Consider the following 15,358-nt stretch of genomic DNA (forward strand, 5'->3'; position numbering starts at 1 on the left):
CACAAAGTTCTGTATGCCCCCCGTTAAATAAAACAAACGTTGAAAGGATATCTTGTTTCAGCATCTGGTGCCACAGGTATTCAAAAGTGGTGCTGTTCAGAGAAAAACACATACCCCACACATACAACCAGAGAGAAGGAAACTTATCACCAAGAAAAGTGGATGCATTTTCCATACCTTAAGCAATCTTAAATCTAAACAACATATGCAAAGTTCCTATCTTCAATGCTTTTATTCAAATCAAAATACAAATACAAACATTTGAAAATGTACAAAAATAAAAGAGAATGTTTTCTACATCTTAAAGCAGATCAAACTTACTTCTACATGTGCAATCCTTTCTGTGGGAAATCCTAACAGGCAGACGTTTTTCTGTTTTCTTCAGAGCACTCTGCCAAATCCCCTCCCTCAAATCTCCAGCCACACTTAAGACTACAAGCAAGGGTTCAAAAAACTTAACACACGCAATGTCTCTGAACAGGTTACAAAGAAACCACTTCTCACAGGTAATAAACATAATATATCTCCCTAATGACTTTAGGGCAAACTACACGCTGACCGGTGGTCTGCAATTCCAGCTTCCCCTAGTTTGTCAATACATAACGTGGGCAGCGCAGCTGGACTACAGTTCTTCTACCTAGTTTTATAAATCCAAAAAAAGCAATAATAGCTTTGTTGATAGCATTCTTCCTTCCCCCCTCTTTCCCCCAAAGTTCCAACCCTTCAAACAAAAATGTATCTGCAAATAAGAGGCGGTAGAAGAGGTCTCAACCCAAAATAATTGTTTTTTTACATCATCCGCCAGCACAATAGAAACTGAAATGATCATCTGCTCAAAATCACATTGTACTAATGAATGCAGTGGAAGCATTATCACTATAACAGCTTTAAACAATCCTATAATATATATCCCAGTATTGTTTGTATCAAGGTTTTCTCAGTGATATTGATCAAATTATCTCAAGCAGTATAGTTATCTCGATGTTCTGTCATTCTCTTTGCTTTAACATTTGGCCAGGACAGTGTTTTCTTTTCACGATCTGGCAGTAAATGCTTTTTGCAGCTGCAGTAATGTAGGGATAGGTGAGGCAACACTGGTGGGAAGAGGTAGCTGCTGACACTGATGTTACTGGAAAATATATTTTTGGGGCACATAAGCCCTCGTTAAGGTCTCAAATACCACAGGAGGCTTTGAAATTGAAACCAGTTGCTCGATTTACGCAAATGTGCTCAGTGCCTAAGAGAAAAAGCAAGTTAACAGCATTTCAAAGAAAGCTCCCAAGAAATAGATTCTCTCCAACCTTTTCCTTTGCCATTCCTTCAGTTGTCAACCTCACCCACATCATGTAATCTCTTGCTTAGCAAGAGAACAGTTAATGTCCACTTGTACAGTGTCCAGAAAATAGGCACCTAAACCATAATCATCGAACTGCTACCTGCAACAGACCAGAAACACTAACCCAGCCCTCTGTGGGCAGGGACCTCGAACTTCTACTACGATGGAGATAAATGCAGGTTGAATACAGGCTGTATAATGGCATCCTGCCTGCAGCACACGACTAAACTACCTTGCAATTTTATTCCTTCTACAGCTACGACTCTTCCCTCTGAAAAATCCAATCATCTGCAGAAAAAACAGTAAATATTACAGAAACTATGTTTAATTCTGAAACAATAGCTAGCTCAGTATGACATAGCCATTCTCAATATTTTGCCTTCAGGTCATCTGACTGAAAATCATTATTCTGTACCTATGTGTATAGAATTCACTAGTTGTTTAAGTTTCTCTAGCAAATTTTAATCACTGTCTTATTTCCTGCTGTCTTAAAATACTTTAAGATTTTCCTGTGAGCTCATTTCAGCACTAACACATTATATACTTTTTTTTTTACTTAATATTTTTCAGTCCAAAGGAAAACTTGTTTTTCTAAAAAGATCCTGAGCACATTTTTTCAATCATTATCTTCCCCCCCCAAAAAAACCAAAATCAAACCCACCAACACCTGATGTGGGATACTGTTAGCACTGGTAACATCGGGACATTCTCCAGTTACTTCACACTACTGGTTAAGGTTAAAGGACAGTGCTGAAGACTACCTGAAGTCTGCTTGAGGCTTTCTTTTTCTTGCTAATACATAAGAACACATCACAGGCAGTTTTACTGCAAACTGAGAAGCAGCCAAAAAACGTGAGATGTATTTATTACCAAACAAGACAAACTCTGCAACACTTAACATAGGACCCATACCTGGAAAAAAGGCTAAATATCAATATGTAGGTAAGATGCAGCTACATGTAAGACAATTTTCAGAGAGTTAAGTCTAATAATCTACTTCTTGCAACCAAGTTTCACATAGACCTAGTGTGAAGCTACAACCAGCAAGTACACCAACTGACAGGGAAGACCAATATGAAACACGAAGTTTTTGATGTAAGAAAATTGCTTCGCTTTTAACAAGGTGGGAAGACACACAACATACATTATGAAACAGGCAAGTCAGTATTTGAGAGGTAGTCTAGTTGCTCATTTGACTGGGAGAGGTAGAGCTAGTTGACAAATCAATAGCCAGTCAAAATTATAATGATCCCAAAGTTTTCAAAGATGCAAAAAAATTACTTTCAGCCCAAGACTGCTTATGCCACCAGGGATTCGTTTGTCTTGCTCATATTTACTCACTTTTACACAGGTAAGGGTATTATAAAATATCCAGTCAGGGAGAGAATGCTCCCAGAAATAACCAGGGAAACAGCTTAACTACGTTTTGGCATGTGCCAACCAATTAATCTAATTTATACATCTTATGACTAGGAAGGTTAGTAAAGCTAAACGCTCTTCTCTTTTGGCAGGTTGATAGAACTACAAAACCAAATACATATCAAAAACTAGAAGCAAGTTAAGTCTCAAATTCTATAGGGTTTACCTACATAAAATTCTCCATGCGATTTCTTCCCACGGGAAAAAAGACCAGTTAGTTTAGAGAGCAAAGCCAATGAGACATATTGGTCAGACAGTCAACAGGTATTAAACCCCTCGCATCTTAAAAGTTAAGACATCTGGGTACGGATTCATACATAATGCTCCCTTGGATTGATGTAGACTCTTCCAGGTCCTGAGTTTGGCGGGTATCTGCTGCTCCAATTTTTGTAGTATGTTTGCTGATAAACAGGATACATATGCTGCAGACCTTCCTGCTCCTGTGGCTCTTCCACCTCGCAAGTAAGTTGCCCTCCATTCACAGCCTTCTAAACACAAACAAGAAGCATATCAGTTTCACAGTTCACGTATAGTACCTGCAATTCCTATTCTTGTTAAAGCTTTAAGCAAAACAGAAGGCGCATGATGTCCAAATCAGTCCTATGGATCAAGAAACAGGAACTGAAAAAAATTCCAATCAGTAACAGACACAAAGTAATAGTAACTACTCAGAGTTAACCTCAAAATGTTGTTTCAAAGCAAGTCAGACTTTAAGGCTGAAAAATGCTAACAAGCAAATCACAAACTATAAAAACATCTGTTAGCATTCCTGTGCTTTGTTATTTTATTCAACAAAAACTTCAAAGCTGTAGTGTCTATGTATTTAAACTCAGTCAGCAAAACTACCTAGGAAATACACGCTATGAAAATGATAGATACTTTCTGCTTCATGGACACCAAACCAACACATCCAAAGTCATCGACTGGGACGGACAAATACTTTGTTCTTCATGAACAACCTCCTTATAAGCTTATTCTAAGGAACATGATGAAATGAAAGCCTCAATCAGGAATTCAAGCCATCTTATTATTTACCATGTGCTGCAAGTTTCCAGTATCCTTCTCTCTGTACTGGCTTTGCAAAGCAAAATGTTCTTTCTGAAAGAAGAAAGTTACAGTGGAAACAAGTCAAAATTCAACCCTGCAGCACAGATTTGCTTTATACAAAAGTGCTAATAATCACAAAATACACTCTGCCTTGTGAAGTCTTAACTGAGCACCATTTAGAACGCTTCTTACAAGTTAATCTCTGGCAGCAAAAGATGCTATTGTCAATTTAAGAAGTGTTGTTTATACATTTAATTTTGACCTTTTTATTTAAGCATAGATCTTTTTAATCTTTCTCAAATGTGCTTAACATGACATTATTTTAGGTAAGCCACAGGCTAAAAAAAAAAATATCCAAAGGTTTTCACAAGGATCATACAGATTGATGCTCAGTGATATTGCACAAAAGTATTAACTGGAAAGGAATTTACTTGTACGCTACTGAGAGTAGAAGGGAGTACATTTGCTTTTTAACTTCATAAAATTAAATTAAGCACTTCCTACTGAAAAATTTAAAACTTCTAATGAGACTACTGAAAACAAATACAAGAAAATGCTTTTCATTACAACTCATTTTATTCTACCCTTCTTAATTAAAGCAGCATAGATATATTTACAACTCATCTACTCAAGTTTGTTTTGCTGACTGCTTTTCCAACTGACAGCCCACACTCCCTAGACGTTTTACCATTAGCTTTTTCTGTGAGGTCTAGAACCTGTTCCTCAAAGCATGTCTCTCCAAAATATGAGTTCAGAGGTCTAGGAAGGCTGGATAGCTAGATGTACATCAGGAACTAACTGGCATTCTATCCACAGGACAAGACAAGAGCTGACAGCAACCAAAATCCTCCTGAACACACATCACGTGAACACCCCACATCTCAACATCAACTGCGGATCTGCTCCTACTGTTCAGCATGGCTTGCTAATGCCACCGTAGCCATACACAGCAGTAGGTTCTGCAACTCAGGTAGGAGTCCATTGCTTGGGTCATGAAGCCCATTAGTCCTTTGGAAAATTGGCTATGCTAGAGTAGGAAAAAAAACCACAAACAACAACTTGCTGTCCAGCTGGGTCCTGCTACCCGATTCCCTCTCCTGCTTATGATAGTAGTCTTCAAAAGTCAAGTCTGTTCTGCAGTTCTTCGCCCTTTGTTGTCCCCTGGAGTCCCACCACCAAGATCAATACAGGTCTACAGGCTGCTTAACACTAAGTTTCAGAACTCAATAGCAGCACATAGCTATCACAGTAACAAAAAAAGTCATAAGGTGACAGTGATCTAGTGATCAAAGCATTTGAGAGGCGTCTCTATCGCTTAATGCTTCAGCCAGGTCCCACAGAAAGTCCATGGCAAAAGCAGAGGTTCTCAGCTGGCAGATGGCCCGCGGCGCTCTGCCCTCTGACATTTCGCACCAGAACGGTTCCCGGGGGTACCGGGGCCCTCAGCAGCTTTCTGAGCCACGGCAGCCACCAGCACTCCCAGTGGCACCACTCCACTTGGGCCTGACACGAGTGCTGGTGTTAGCCCTCAGCTCCAGAGAGCAAACACTGGTCGGTAAAATTACAGGTACACAGAAGATACGTAAATAATGCAGATGTTACCCCTGTCCATTAGAATACACACGGGTTAAAGAGTGAAGACACACAACTTCTAGATAGAAAATTGTATCCTACAAAGCTTGTCATGTCAACTATGTTACCCCTGGAACAGCTGGTCTTTGTTGGTACTCCTGATTTTTAAGAGGCCATAGTTGTGGCTTACTTGGTATACATTTTACTGATTCATGGCAACCAAAACAGTATTCAAGTACACAGATGCTTCATAACCAGCTAAGCTGAAACCATCTAAGAAACAGCACCAGATGGAAGTCTTGCTCACTGCATGCAACTGAAGAAAAATGAGCTACACGTAGCTTATCTATACTTCATGTACAGTTAACATGCAAAGACAGAAGTATTAGTGTTTATCAGTAGATGCTAGTGTTAGAAAAGCAGCTCTACTGGCACATAAATCAGCACACTTGCTGTGCTCTTGGAAGCAAGCTAGAAAAACCTGGCAGAAGGGAACTTCCGCCAGAGCTCACCCAGACATTTTGTTGAAGTAGAATCACCCATACCTATGTCTCGCCTGAACAGTGTTTGGAGATACTATTCAAAAGCAGGTCGGACTACAAATAATTTTCCCAGACAGCCTAGTATCCTCACTATTCTGCTACTAGCAAAATCTCATTTCCTCAAATATGTTTTTTTGGTGGGTTTATTTTTTTTTTTTTGTGTGTGTGTGTGGTTTCTCTTTAATTTTCTTGGTTTTTGTTTTGACATCCAAAGGAAAACAAGTAAATTTCTGTTCTTTGCAATGGTCCTTCACTTGGTAGGAAGAACATCGCATGTTCCAGTATTTCTTTCACAACGGCCAACTGCCTCCTTCAGCCAATCAGCCCTGTACAAACCGCGATAAACACTGTTCAAGTGCCCACGGGTCCTCCGATCGTCTCATGCTTAAAGTGGAAATTTGGTCTCATCTCAACAAGCAGACTACTGCTACACTTGGCAGCTGCTGGCAGACAAGAACAGATGTTTATCCGAGTGATTTACCACACTGATCCAATCATAGACACGAGGCATTTAGGTTTTGCTCAGGTCTCTACCTAGTGGGATCTTGGGACTTAGACTGCTTGAGTCACAATCCACTAGCAGCATTTCTCAACTAAGAAGATGTTTCCCCCACCAACTTCAAGCTTCCTTGGTAAAGCTCAGGACTCCCAACTCATTCTCCTCCCTCAGTCATCCTCCTAAACCTCAGCCCTCTAGCAACCTCTGGGATTTTTTTGGAAAAGGCAGCAAAACTCCTGGAAAACACGCAGTTCCTGTTGCGTAAAGAGGGTAAATAAAAGAAGTTCTCTTCATAGTAACATACAACTAAGTGTATCTGGGTCATGTATAAGGAGCCTTCAATGACTATCAGATTTATTCAGAAAACAGAGAACTCTGCAGCTTAAACCCGCATGTTTTAGCTCCAGTCTGCCACTAACCAATATCACAACTTCACCAGTTGTCTGCCATCAGCAGCCTCAAGGTGACCAAGTTGGAAAAAAAGCTGAAATAACATTACAGCAGCTGAAAATAACAGGCTCAGGTATAGCCAAAGGAAACAAACATATACCTTGAGGTTACACTGCCACTGGTCTAAGAGATATCACAGTTACGACTCGAAAGGTAAAACTTTACAGACGAGCAGGACACAGCCTGAACAGCTGTAAGATTATGGAAGACAGAGTGGACCAATATATGGTGCCTGTGATTTTCTGCCAAAGGAGAGGGCAACTGCACTGCGGTAAGAGTAACCGCATGAAAGAAACCCATCAATCAAAGCTAGTAAAGAGCCATCGTATCACGAAGAGCTCATTTCTTTAACAGGGTTCATATCAGAACAGAATACAAACAGGCTGCATTCTCTGCGGTTCACAATAAACCTATTCAGGCTAAGTTGGATAGTTGGATATAATTTTTTCTTCACTGCAAACGGGTCATTATTTCCAACACCTGCCTGCATACATGAAGTTGCTGAATACTTCCATGCAATTAGTAGTTACAGCACTGATTAGCTTATATATACACATCTTGAACATGTAAATTAAGTTAGATTTTGGGCTAATAAGAGCCCAGTTCTGGAACTGCCTCCCTGATTTTCCCCTAAACAGTCAAAGCACAACACAAGAGCAGAGCACTGTCTCCTCGAGGACAGACAACGTAAGACCTTCCAAACTCTGACCCAAGAGCTAAACAGACGCTCAATTATTTACAAAACCATTAAAATAAACACAACTTGTCACTTTGTGCATGTTTATATACTCACCTCTAATTTGATTTTATCTGGCAGACAAAGTTCTACTCATTTCAGGAAGAAATGCTTCCTTGCCCTTTTTCTGGGCTCTATTGAATAAATACACTGCACACGTTACACAGCACACTTGAAGGCGTATTTTCAAATCCCAAGCAACTCGGATCCTTCTTGGGTATTTACGGCTTTAAAGTCTATCAGAAGGGGTAGAGAGTATCTAAATGTTACACTTCAATTTTCTTCTTAAACTTAGTTTAATAAAAACCTATACTGCAACTATACATTTGCAGCTCTGTGAATAATGGTATTTTTCCCAGGGAAGAACTAGCACAACCAAACACTTCCTCAGGCAGGAGCAGAAAACCTTCCTGCAATTCAGTCAGCTCACTGAGGGGCCACTTTTGATCACGAATTTTAGATTAGACAAGCTATAGAATATATTAATGATAACGTCATTTACTTGACACAGAAGATTCGACACCTTCTTTTGTAAAAAACTTTTCTTTTTTTTGGTCACCATTATGGTGGAGTAACTTTTAGTGAAACAGGTTATTTCCAGACTGACAGTTAATCACCAGCTGCCTGAGTGGAAGAATGGCCAATTTTAATCACACCAAGCAATGCTACCTAAGAATTATAGTTTAGGATATAGTTTACACCATGGTATCACTAATTAACTTCTTCCCTGTGTGCCTCACTGCTAATCGTACAGGGACACAACAGGCTAAAGCAACAGCTTTTACACAATTGGCAATTTGTTCCTGGTTGGTAACTCCTGCTTTCCCCAAGAGCCTCACAGTGGTAGCAACAACATGAAGTAGCAAAGTTGCAGGTCTCACGGCAGAGCCCCCCCAGACACCCAACAAAAATTCAAACAGGGAGCTAACGTTTGCACTGGTCATACACCCACGTTCTCACCCTCAAAAATATTTTGGCAAAGAACCCAATCTCAGTAACACTTCATTCTTTTCTCCTCCCTTGCCCTTAACGTTTTACTTTTCCACATTCATTATTTAGTTCAAGTTTTTAAGCAATTTTGAGTTAACTTGTAACGTGACCTGCAAATGCATTGTGTAACAAGTTCAAAAAAATAATCTTCTAATGTTTTCTACCTACTCCACACTTCCAGTAGTTCTTTGCTACCATCTTCACAGGCCTGTGACTGCAACTTTAGTTTGCCATGTTTTCTGTCTTCTAATTAAATGGAAGGGTTTTTTACCCCTGCCCTTAAGGCCACACTGCGTTTGCTTGTTGGGTCCTAGAATGCAATCTGCAGACCAGTTCTGAGAATATGTGATTTACCACTTATCAGAAGAAGACACTGCTCTTTCATACCTGTGCTAAGAGCATGAAGTCACCACATCAAGCAGCAAAAAGAAGAGAAGTCTTAAAGGCACAGCAGCAGGCTGTCCCCACGTGCCAAAAGACGAGCCAGTGGGGCAGACCACCGGCCTGGCTAAACAGAGAGCTTTGGCTGGAACTTGGGGAGCGGGGGAAAGGAGAGCTTACCCCTTGGAGAGGACTACAAGGATGTTGTGAGGTTACACAGAGCAAAGGTTAGAGAGATAACAGCCCAGCTAGAGCTCAGGCTGGCCACTGCTGTAAAACGTAACAAAAGAATGTTTTGACAAACACATTAGAAACGCGAGGAGGACGAAGGATAATCTGCATATTTTACTGGCTGCGGGGGAGAACGTTGCCACAAAGGATGAGGAAAAAAAAGCTGAGGTACTTCATGCTCTCCTTGCCTCAGTCTCTAATAGCAACACCAGCTACCCTCAGGGTAACTTCCAGCCCTGAGCTGGAAGACGGGGATGATGAGCAGAATGAAATCCCAACAGTCCAGGAAGAAACCGTTAGTGGTCTGCTGCTCCACTTAGACATACACGAGTCTATGGCGCCAGATGGGATCCACCCAAGGGTGCTGAGGGACCTGGCAGTGGAGCTCACCAAGCCGCTCTCCATCATTTATCAAGTCCCGGCTAACCGGGGAGGTCCCATCAGACTGGAGATTAGGCAAAGTGACAACGATATACAAGAAGAGCAGGAAGCAGGATCCAGGGAACTCCAGGCCTGTCGGCCTGAACCTGGTGTGGGGCAGGTTATGGAGCAGGTCATCCTGAGCACCATCACACAGAACACGCAGGACAACTGGGGGAATTGGGCCCAGCCAGCGTGGGGTTATGAAAGGCAGGTCCTGCTTGATGAACCTGATCTCCTTCTACAACAGGATGACCTGCTTAGTGGATGAGGGAAAGATCATGGGTGGTGTCTACCTGGACCTTAGCAAAACCTCTGACCATCTCCCAGACCATCTCCCATCTCCCTGGAGAAACTGGCTGCTCGCGGCTCGAACAGGTATACTCTGTGCGGGGTTAAAAGCTGGATGGACAGCTGAGCCCAAAGAGTGGTGCTGAACGGAGTTACACCCAGTTGGAAGCCAGTTCCACATGGTGTGCCCCAGGGCTCAGTAGTGGGGCCAGTCCTGTTTAATACCCTTATCGATCTGCATAAGGGGACCGAGCGCACCCTCAGCAGGTCTGCAGCTGGCACCAGGCTGGGGGGAGTGCTGACGTGCTGGGGGCAGGAGGCTCTGCGGGGGGTCTGGGCAGGCTGGGCGGATGGACCAAGGCCAGTTGTGTGAGGTTCAACATGGCCAAGTGCCGGGTCCTGCCCGTGGGTCACAGCAGCCCCACAGCGCTGCGGGCTGGGGGCAGAGTGGCTCAAAGCTGCCCCATGGAAAGGGCCCGGGGGTGCTGGCCAGCAGCCGGCTGGACATGAGCCCCCAGTGTGCCCAGGTGGCCCAGGAGGCCAACAGCACCCTGGCTCGGATCCGAAACGGTGTGGCCAGCAGGGCCAGGGCAGTGCCCGTGCCCCTGTGCTCGGCGCTGGCGGGGCCGCACCTCGAGCCCTGGGTTCAGTTTCGGGCCCCTCAGGCCCAGAGGGACGTAGGGGGGCTGGAGCGTGTCCAGAGCCGGGCAGGGGGCTGGGGAAGGGGCTGGGGCACACGGCTGGGGGTGCTCAGCATGGGGAGGAGGGGGCTCGGGGGGGACCTGATCGCTCCCTACAGCCGCCTGACAGCGGGTGGTAGCGAGGGGGTGTAGGAGGTGTAGACATCTCCCAGGTAAGTAGTGGCAGGACAAGAGGAACCAGCCTCAAGTCCTGCCAGCAGAGGTTTACTTTGGCTATCAGGAACAATTTGTTCATGGGAAGGGTGGTCAGGCACTGGCACAGGCTGCCCAGGAAGGTGGTGGCATCACCATCCCTGGAGGTGTTTAACACACACGCAGACGTTGTGCTTAGGGACATGATTCAGTGATGGACTTGGCAGTGTTGGGTTAATGGTTGGACTTGATGGTCTTAAAGTTCTTTTCCAAACTAAATGACTACGAAACACACGAGGAACAAGAACCCCTGCACCACCACCGAAGGCTAATGTTCTGTGAGCAAAAAACTGCCTGCTCAAGAATTTCTACCAACAGTGGATTTAGACATGATTTAGACAAGCACTGGAAACCAGAACTGGAAATTCCAGTGGGTTCATTTATGCAATTAATTTTAGAGGCAAAGAAAATCTCACGTGGTATGCAAACACAACATCTTTGCTACAGAACAAAGCTGTACCTTTTACTGCCATGCAGCAAGTGATTGAACGAAAATCGTCAGGTTCACTGTAGCTGGTGTTGAGCTACAGTGTTTCTATGCAGAAAAACACAGTGTACCTGGGGTTTTGTGCTTGGATACTTACCTTTACATCTTCCAGAGTTTCATAAAAGCATTGAGTTTCATTTTAAACATGCTCCTTCTCCAAGTCCTTTAAAAGCCTAAAGCAATTATCCCATCATCATCATCTTACATTTTCTCATCCTTTCCAATTTAGAAATCCCATTACAAAAGCCTCCACCAGTAAAAAGCTTGTGCCTCATCTAGTCTCTATCTGGTTAATTGTTTTTTCCATTGTAAGATCCTTTTATCAATACAGATGAGTTTATCTATGCACATTTTGTGCTTCCTTCCTTCCTTGTTAGCCTAAACAGCTCTTCAATCTAAGGCAAATTATAACAATAATGCTTCCTTCTTCATCAAGGAAGAGACATTCCCACCTGTATTAAGACCATTAGGAAAAAAACCCCACAACTAGAAAAGTGCAAGAGTGCCACAATCTATAAATGAATCAATATTATGCTAGGTTTCAGAGTACTGTGGATGATCTTTTCAAATTTGATCCAGTAATGCCTTCGTTCAGTAAATAGCGTTATATGCTTTTAACTGTGCTAATAAAATTCCATCATCTTCTTCCCCGTGTCAAACAGAAATACAAATATTACCATTAAGGAGCTTTAGCATTTGACAGGGTTGCCTGGCTAAATACGTGACATATTCTTTCAGGCTGGCAGTCTCAAGTCAGCCTTCTCATGGCTAGAATTACCTACTGGGCTGCTTCTCCCTTCTCCACTTCTATTTCTGTCACTACAAAAAAGCTCTATTATTTTTTAATATTTCAAGAACTCTGAACATTCATGCACTCCATTGTACAAAACTACATTTCCCCCCTGCTTTCCTTCAAAAGCAAACCAGACATGAATTCAGTTTTCACAGTGTCAAAGACTGTGCATCTCAGTCATGTTTCTAGGCAAGTAAAGTTTGCTTCTGAGCAATATATTCTTTGTAATATAGTGAAAGCAACTGTAATGATTCAAAGGATGCCTGAATTAGTGCTTCCTCTCCCACTCCTTTTATAAATATTATGCAACAGAGGAATTCTTTTTTAAGCCACTGGAATTCTTCCATTGCTCAACTTCCTCTCAATTCACCACAAAACTCATGTGCAGGCAGAGACCCCCCTCTCACCAAAGACGTAACCTTCAGGCTGCTCACTGCTCTTTCACATTATGTGCCAAAAATAGTTCTGAGTATCAAAATAGTATTTCCATGACAATGACTGTTAAAAAACCACCCGGACAAAAGCGATAGCTTTGTCACTAAAAAAAGTTGATAAAGATGAACTACAGTCTTCACAGTAAATTAAATTATACTGCCTTATTTTTTCCTTTGTTCCACTTAATACTCCTGTGTTTTGTACTTTGCCTCACTTTGAGGGCCATAAGTGAAGCAGTCTTTCTCAATTTTTAAATTATTCACATGTATACGTAAACTGTTATCTGCAAATATCAGTACTGAGAAATTATTATGAGTACTCCATTACACAGTAATTTTACATATACATGTAGCTTATTATTTAACATTAGCACGTAAACACTAATATATTCTTAAAGTATACTTAAGCTTCCAAGTCTGAAGGATGAACCATGAAAGACACTGACTATCTAGTACTATCTAACATCTGCAACAGCCCACTTCATTTTAACACCGATACCTACCTACTCAGGCATGGGTAAAGTTTAGTAAAATACAACAGCTAGGACACAAACAGGAGAACTGCAGCTTCTTCAGTTGCACCTGGAATACTTGATCCAAAATACTTTTGGAATACAAGATCCAAAAAAGCCTCTGTGCATGGTTTGAACAATAACCATACAAAAGACTGAAAAATTTGCACATTACGTTTAACAACTTGCCAGAGTCAGCTTAAATTGAATCAATCCACTTTCAATCCTGTTATTGTCAGCATACAGAAGACACCATTTAAGTTCATTCTCCTTTAACTTTGCTTTGCACCTTTGTGAAGCTTAACATTTCTGCTCAGATTGAATTAGACCATCTATTGCTGTTGACAATGCAGTGATGCGTCACTTGCAGTTTTCAGTGTAACCAGAAGCTTTCACCTGAGCCGCCTGGAGAGGCTTCACCAGCATGCTTCTCACTTACGACTGCGCAGTTCAAGCAGCACCTGGAACCCAGAATACACGGCTAGTACCGACTTCTAGACCAACAGGATGAGACGTAGCGACAGGCTGCTAACTTGCTCCTACCTCTTTACAGCTGTTCAAGCGTTGGCTTACTACACCAAAACAATGCAACCAATCACTTTTTGGCTAAAGCTAGTATTTTGACATGTATTTCTATTGAATAGAGTAGAAGTTCTTGCCTAAAGCATAACAGAGAGTACATGCTGATTCTAGGTAGTATCATCTAGGAAGACTCAACCTCCAGCTCTTTTCAGTTTTGGAGTTCCACAAAAGAGAAAAAGAACAGGTACACTAACAATGTTATGCCAACATCCATTATTTTTAACTAAAGCACAGTTAACATTTAAGCCTGAAGGAGAGCTAGATCACTCTCCTCCCTTCCCCAAAACAACTTTAAACTGTATTTATCCAGCTTGAGGGCAATGAGTATACAATTCAGTCTGTTTAAGGTCTTTTCTCTATTTACAAAATATATTTAGATAAAACATTTTATTGTGTGTTCAACAAAGACTGCAGACAGCTTCACCTTTTCTTAGTTCTTAAGTGTTCACTAACAAAAGCCAGAGTAAGCAAAACCAAGAAAGAATTCAAAGACAGCAGAGTTTCAAAGAGGAAAACAGTACGGTATACACTTTATGAGTAGCCCTGTAAAGGACAAATAACTGCATTTCCTTTTGTCATCATTTTGTCATCTAGCAGCACTACAGATGCACAAATACCACAACAGTCTGTATCTCCCGATTCTGTAAGCAAGAGATTATTTTACCATAATACTTAAGGCATAGGAATGTATTAGCAGAAGCGTGACTCACCATCGCATTCATTGAGTGTTGTAGTGACAGAAGAGTTACTACATAGTTAGCACAAGACGCCCAGCCTGAGCACAGTAAAGCATTTTTTCTTTTGTGCCATCCTAGGTGTTACACCACCTTCAAGATCAGAAGGCAAAAACCTATTAGGCTTTTGGCCAACTAAATATTTTATACCTTCAAAAAGTTAGAATAATCAGGCTGCTACTAGAAGTAGCAAGGGATCTGAGAGAAGTTTCTTTCTTCATTTAGCAACAGTATGAAGAAGTACTACTCAATGTGGTATCTGTAATAAGCTATGTTCTTTTCATGCGTTACTTTCATGTAGAAGGGGAAAGCTTCTATTGGCAACTCTTATTTGGTGAGCTTTAGTAACCAGCAATCACATTAAGAAAATCCTCAAGTGTATTTTCAGCATTACTAAGATATCCATAAAAATCCATCTTGAAAGTAGTGAAGATTTTTTTCCTAGAGCATGCCTCTATCAGAAAAAAGGCTTTTATTGGTCCCTAAAACTGCAAAGGTACAGTGGAGTACTGGAAAAACGCTATTTGTTATAAATAATTGACTGCCTGAATTACCTCAGTCTTATAATTCAGCACATCAGTGGTTAGAATCATAGTATTTACACAAAGCACTGGTGATGGAACAAAAATTCCATTAAGAATAATTACGAACCAGTTCTCACTAATACTGTTAGGTGATTAAGTTTTCTTCAGTTAATTAGAAACCTAAAAATCAGACTGACTGATTTTTAATATATACCAGACAAAAAAGCAAAAAGAAAAACCAATCACACTTTGAGGGCTATAGTCAGGATCTATAGCGTTCACGAACAGACTATTACACTTCATATAATGAACTACTCCATGCTGTCTCCCACAAACAGGGCCCTTCTGTGTTTCCTAGTGCAAACAGTGGTTTCACAAGTTTCACAAGCAGCCCAACCCAGTACAAAGCCATGCTGTAGCTAAGGGCAGTCCTACCCTTCCTTGCTCCCCACTTACTCTATCTGCCTCATCTGCTAGAATTAGCT

At 41.6% G+C, this 15,358-nt stretch overlaps 1 protein-coding gene across 4 annotated transcripts in view; it reads right to left on the reverse strand.

The window, feature by feature from the left end:
- Positions 1 to 213: 213 nt before the first annotated feature.
- Positions 214 to 15,358, reverse strand: part of NECTIN3 (nectin cell adhesion molecule 3) — a 69,668-nt gene continuing 54,523 nt past the window's right edge. The window contains exons 8-9 of one of the 4 annotated variants that reach the window (XM_055701992.1): positions 3,791 to 3,853; positions 214 to 3,240 (exon numbers count right to left, since the gene is read on the reverse strand). In XM_055701992.1, the coding sequence (XP_055557967.1) occupies positions 3,067 to 3,240; positions 3,791 to 3,853 (237 nt within the window). In that variant the 3' untranslated portion in view covers positions 214 to 3,066. Of the gene's footprint in view, positions 3,244 to 3,790; positions 3,854 to 15,358 lie in introns of all 4 variants that reach the window. The other 3 variants (XM_055701991.1, XM_055701994.1, XM_055701993.1) reach the window with 3 other exon arrangements.

Source organism: Falco cherrug, chromosome 2 (assembly GCF_023634085.1).
Source record: "Falco cherrug isolate bFalChe1 chromosome 2, bFalChe1.pri, whole genome shotgun sequence".
NCBI classification, from domain to species: domain Eukaryota; kingdom Metazoa; phylum Chordata; class Aves; order Falconiformes; family Falconidae; genus Falco; species Falco cherrug.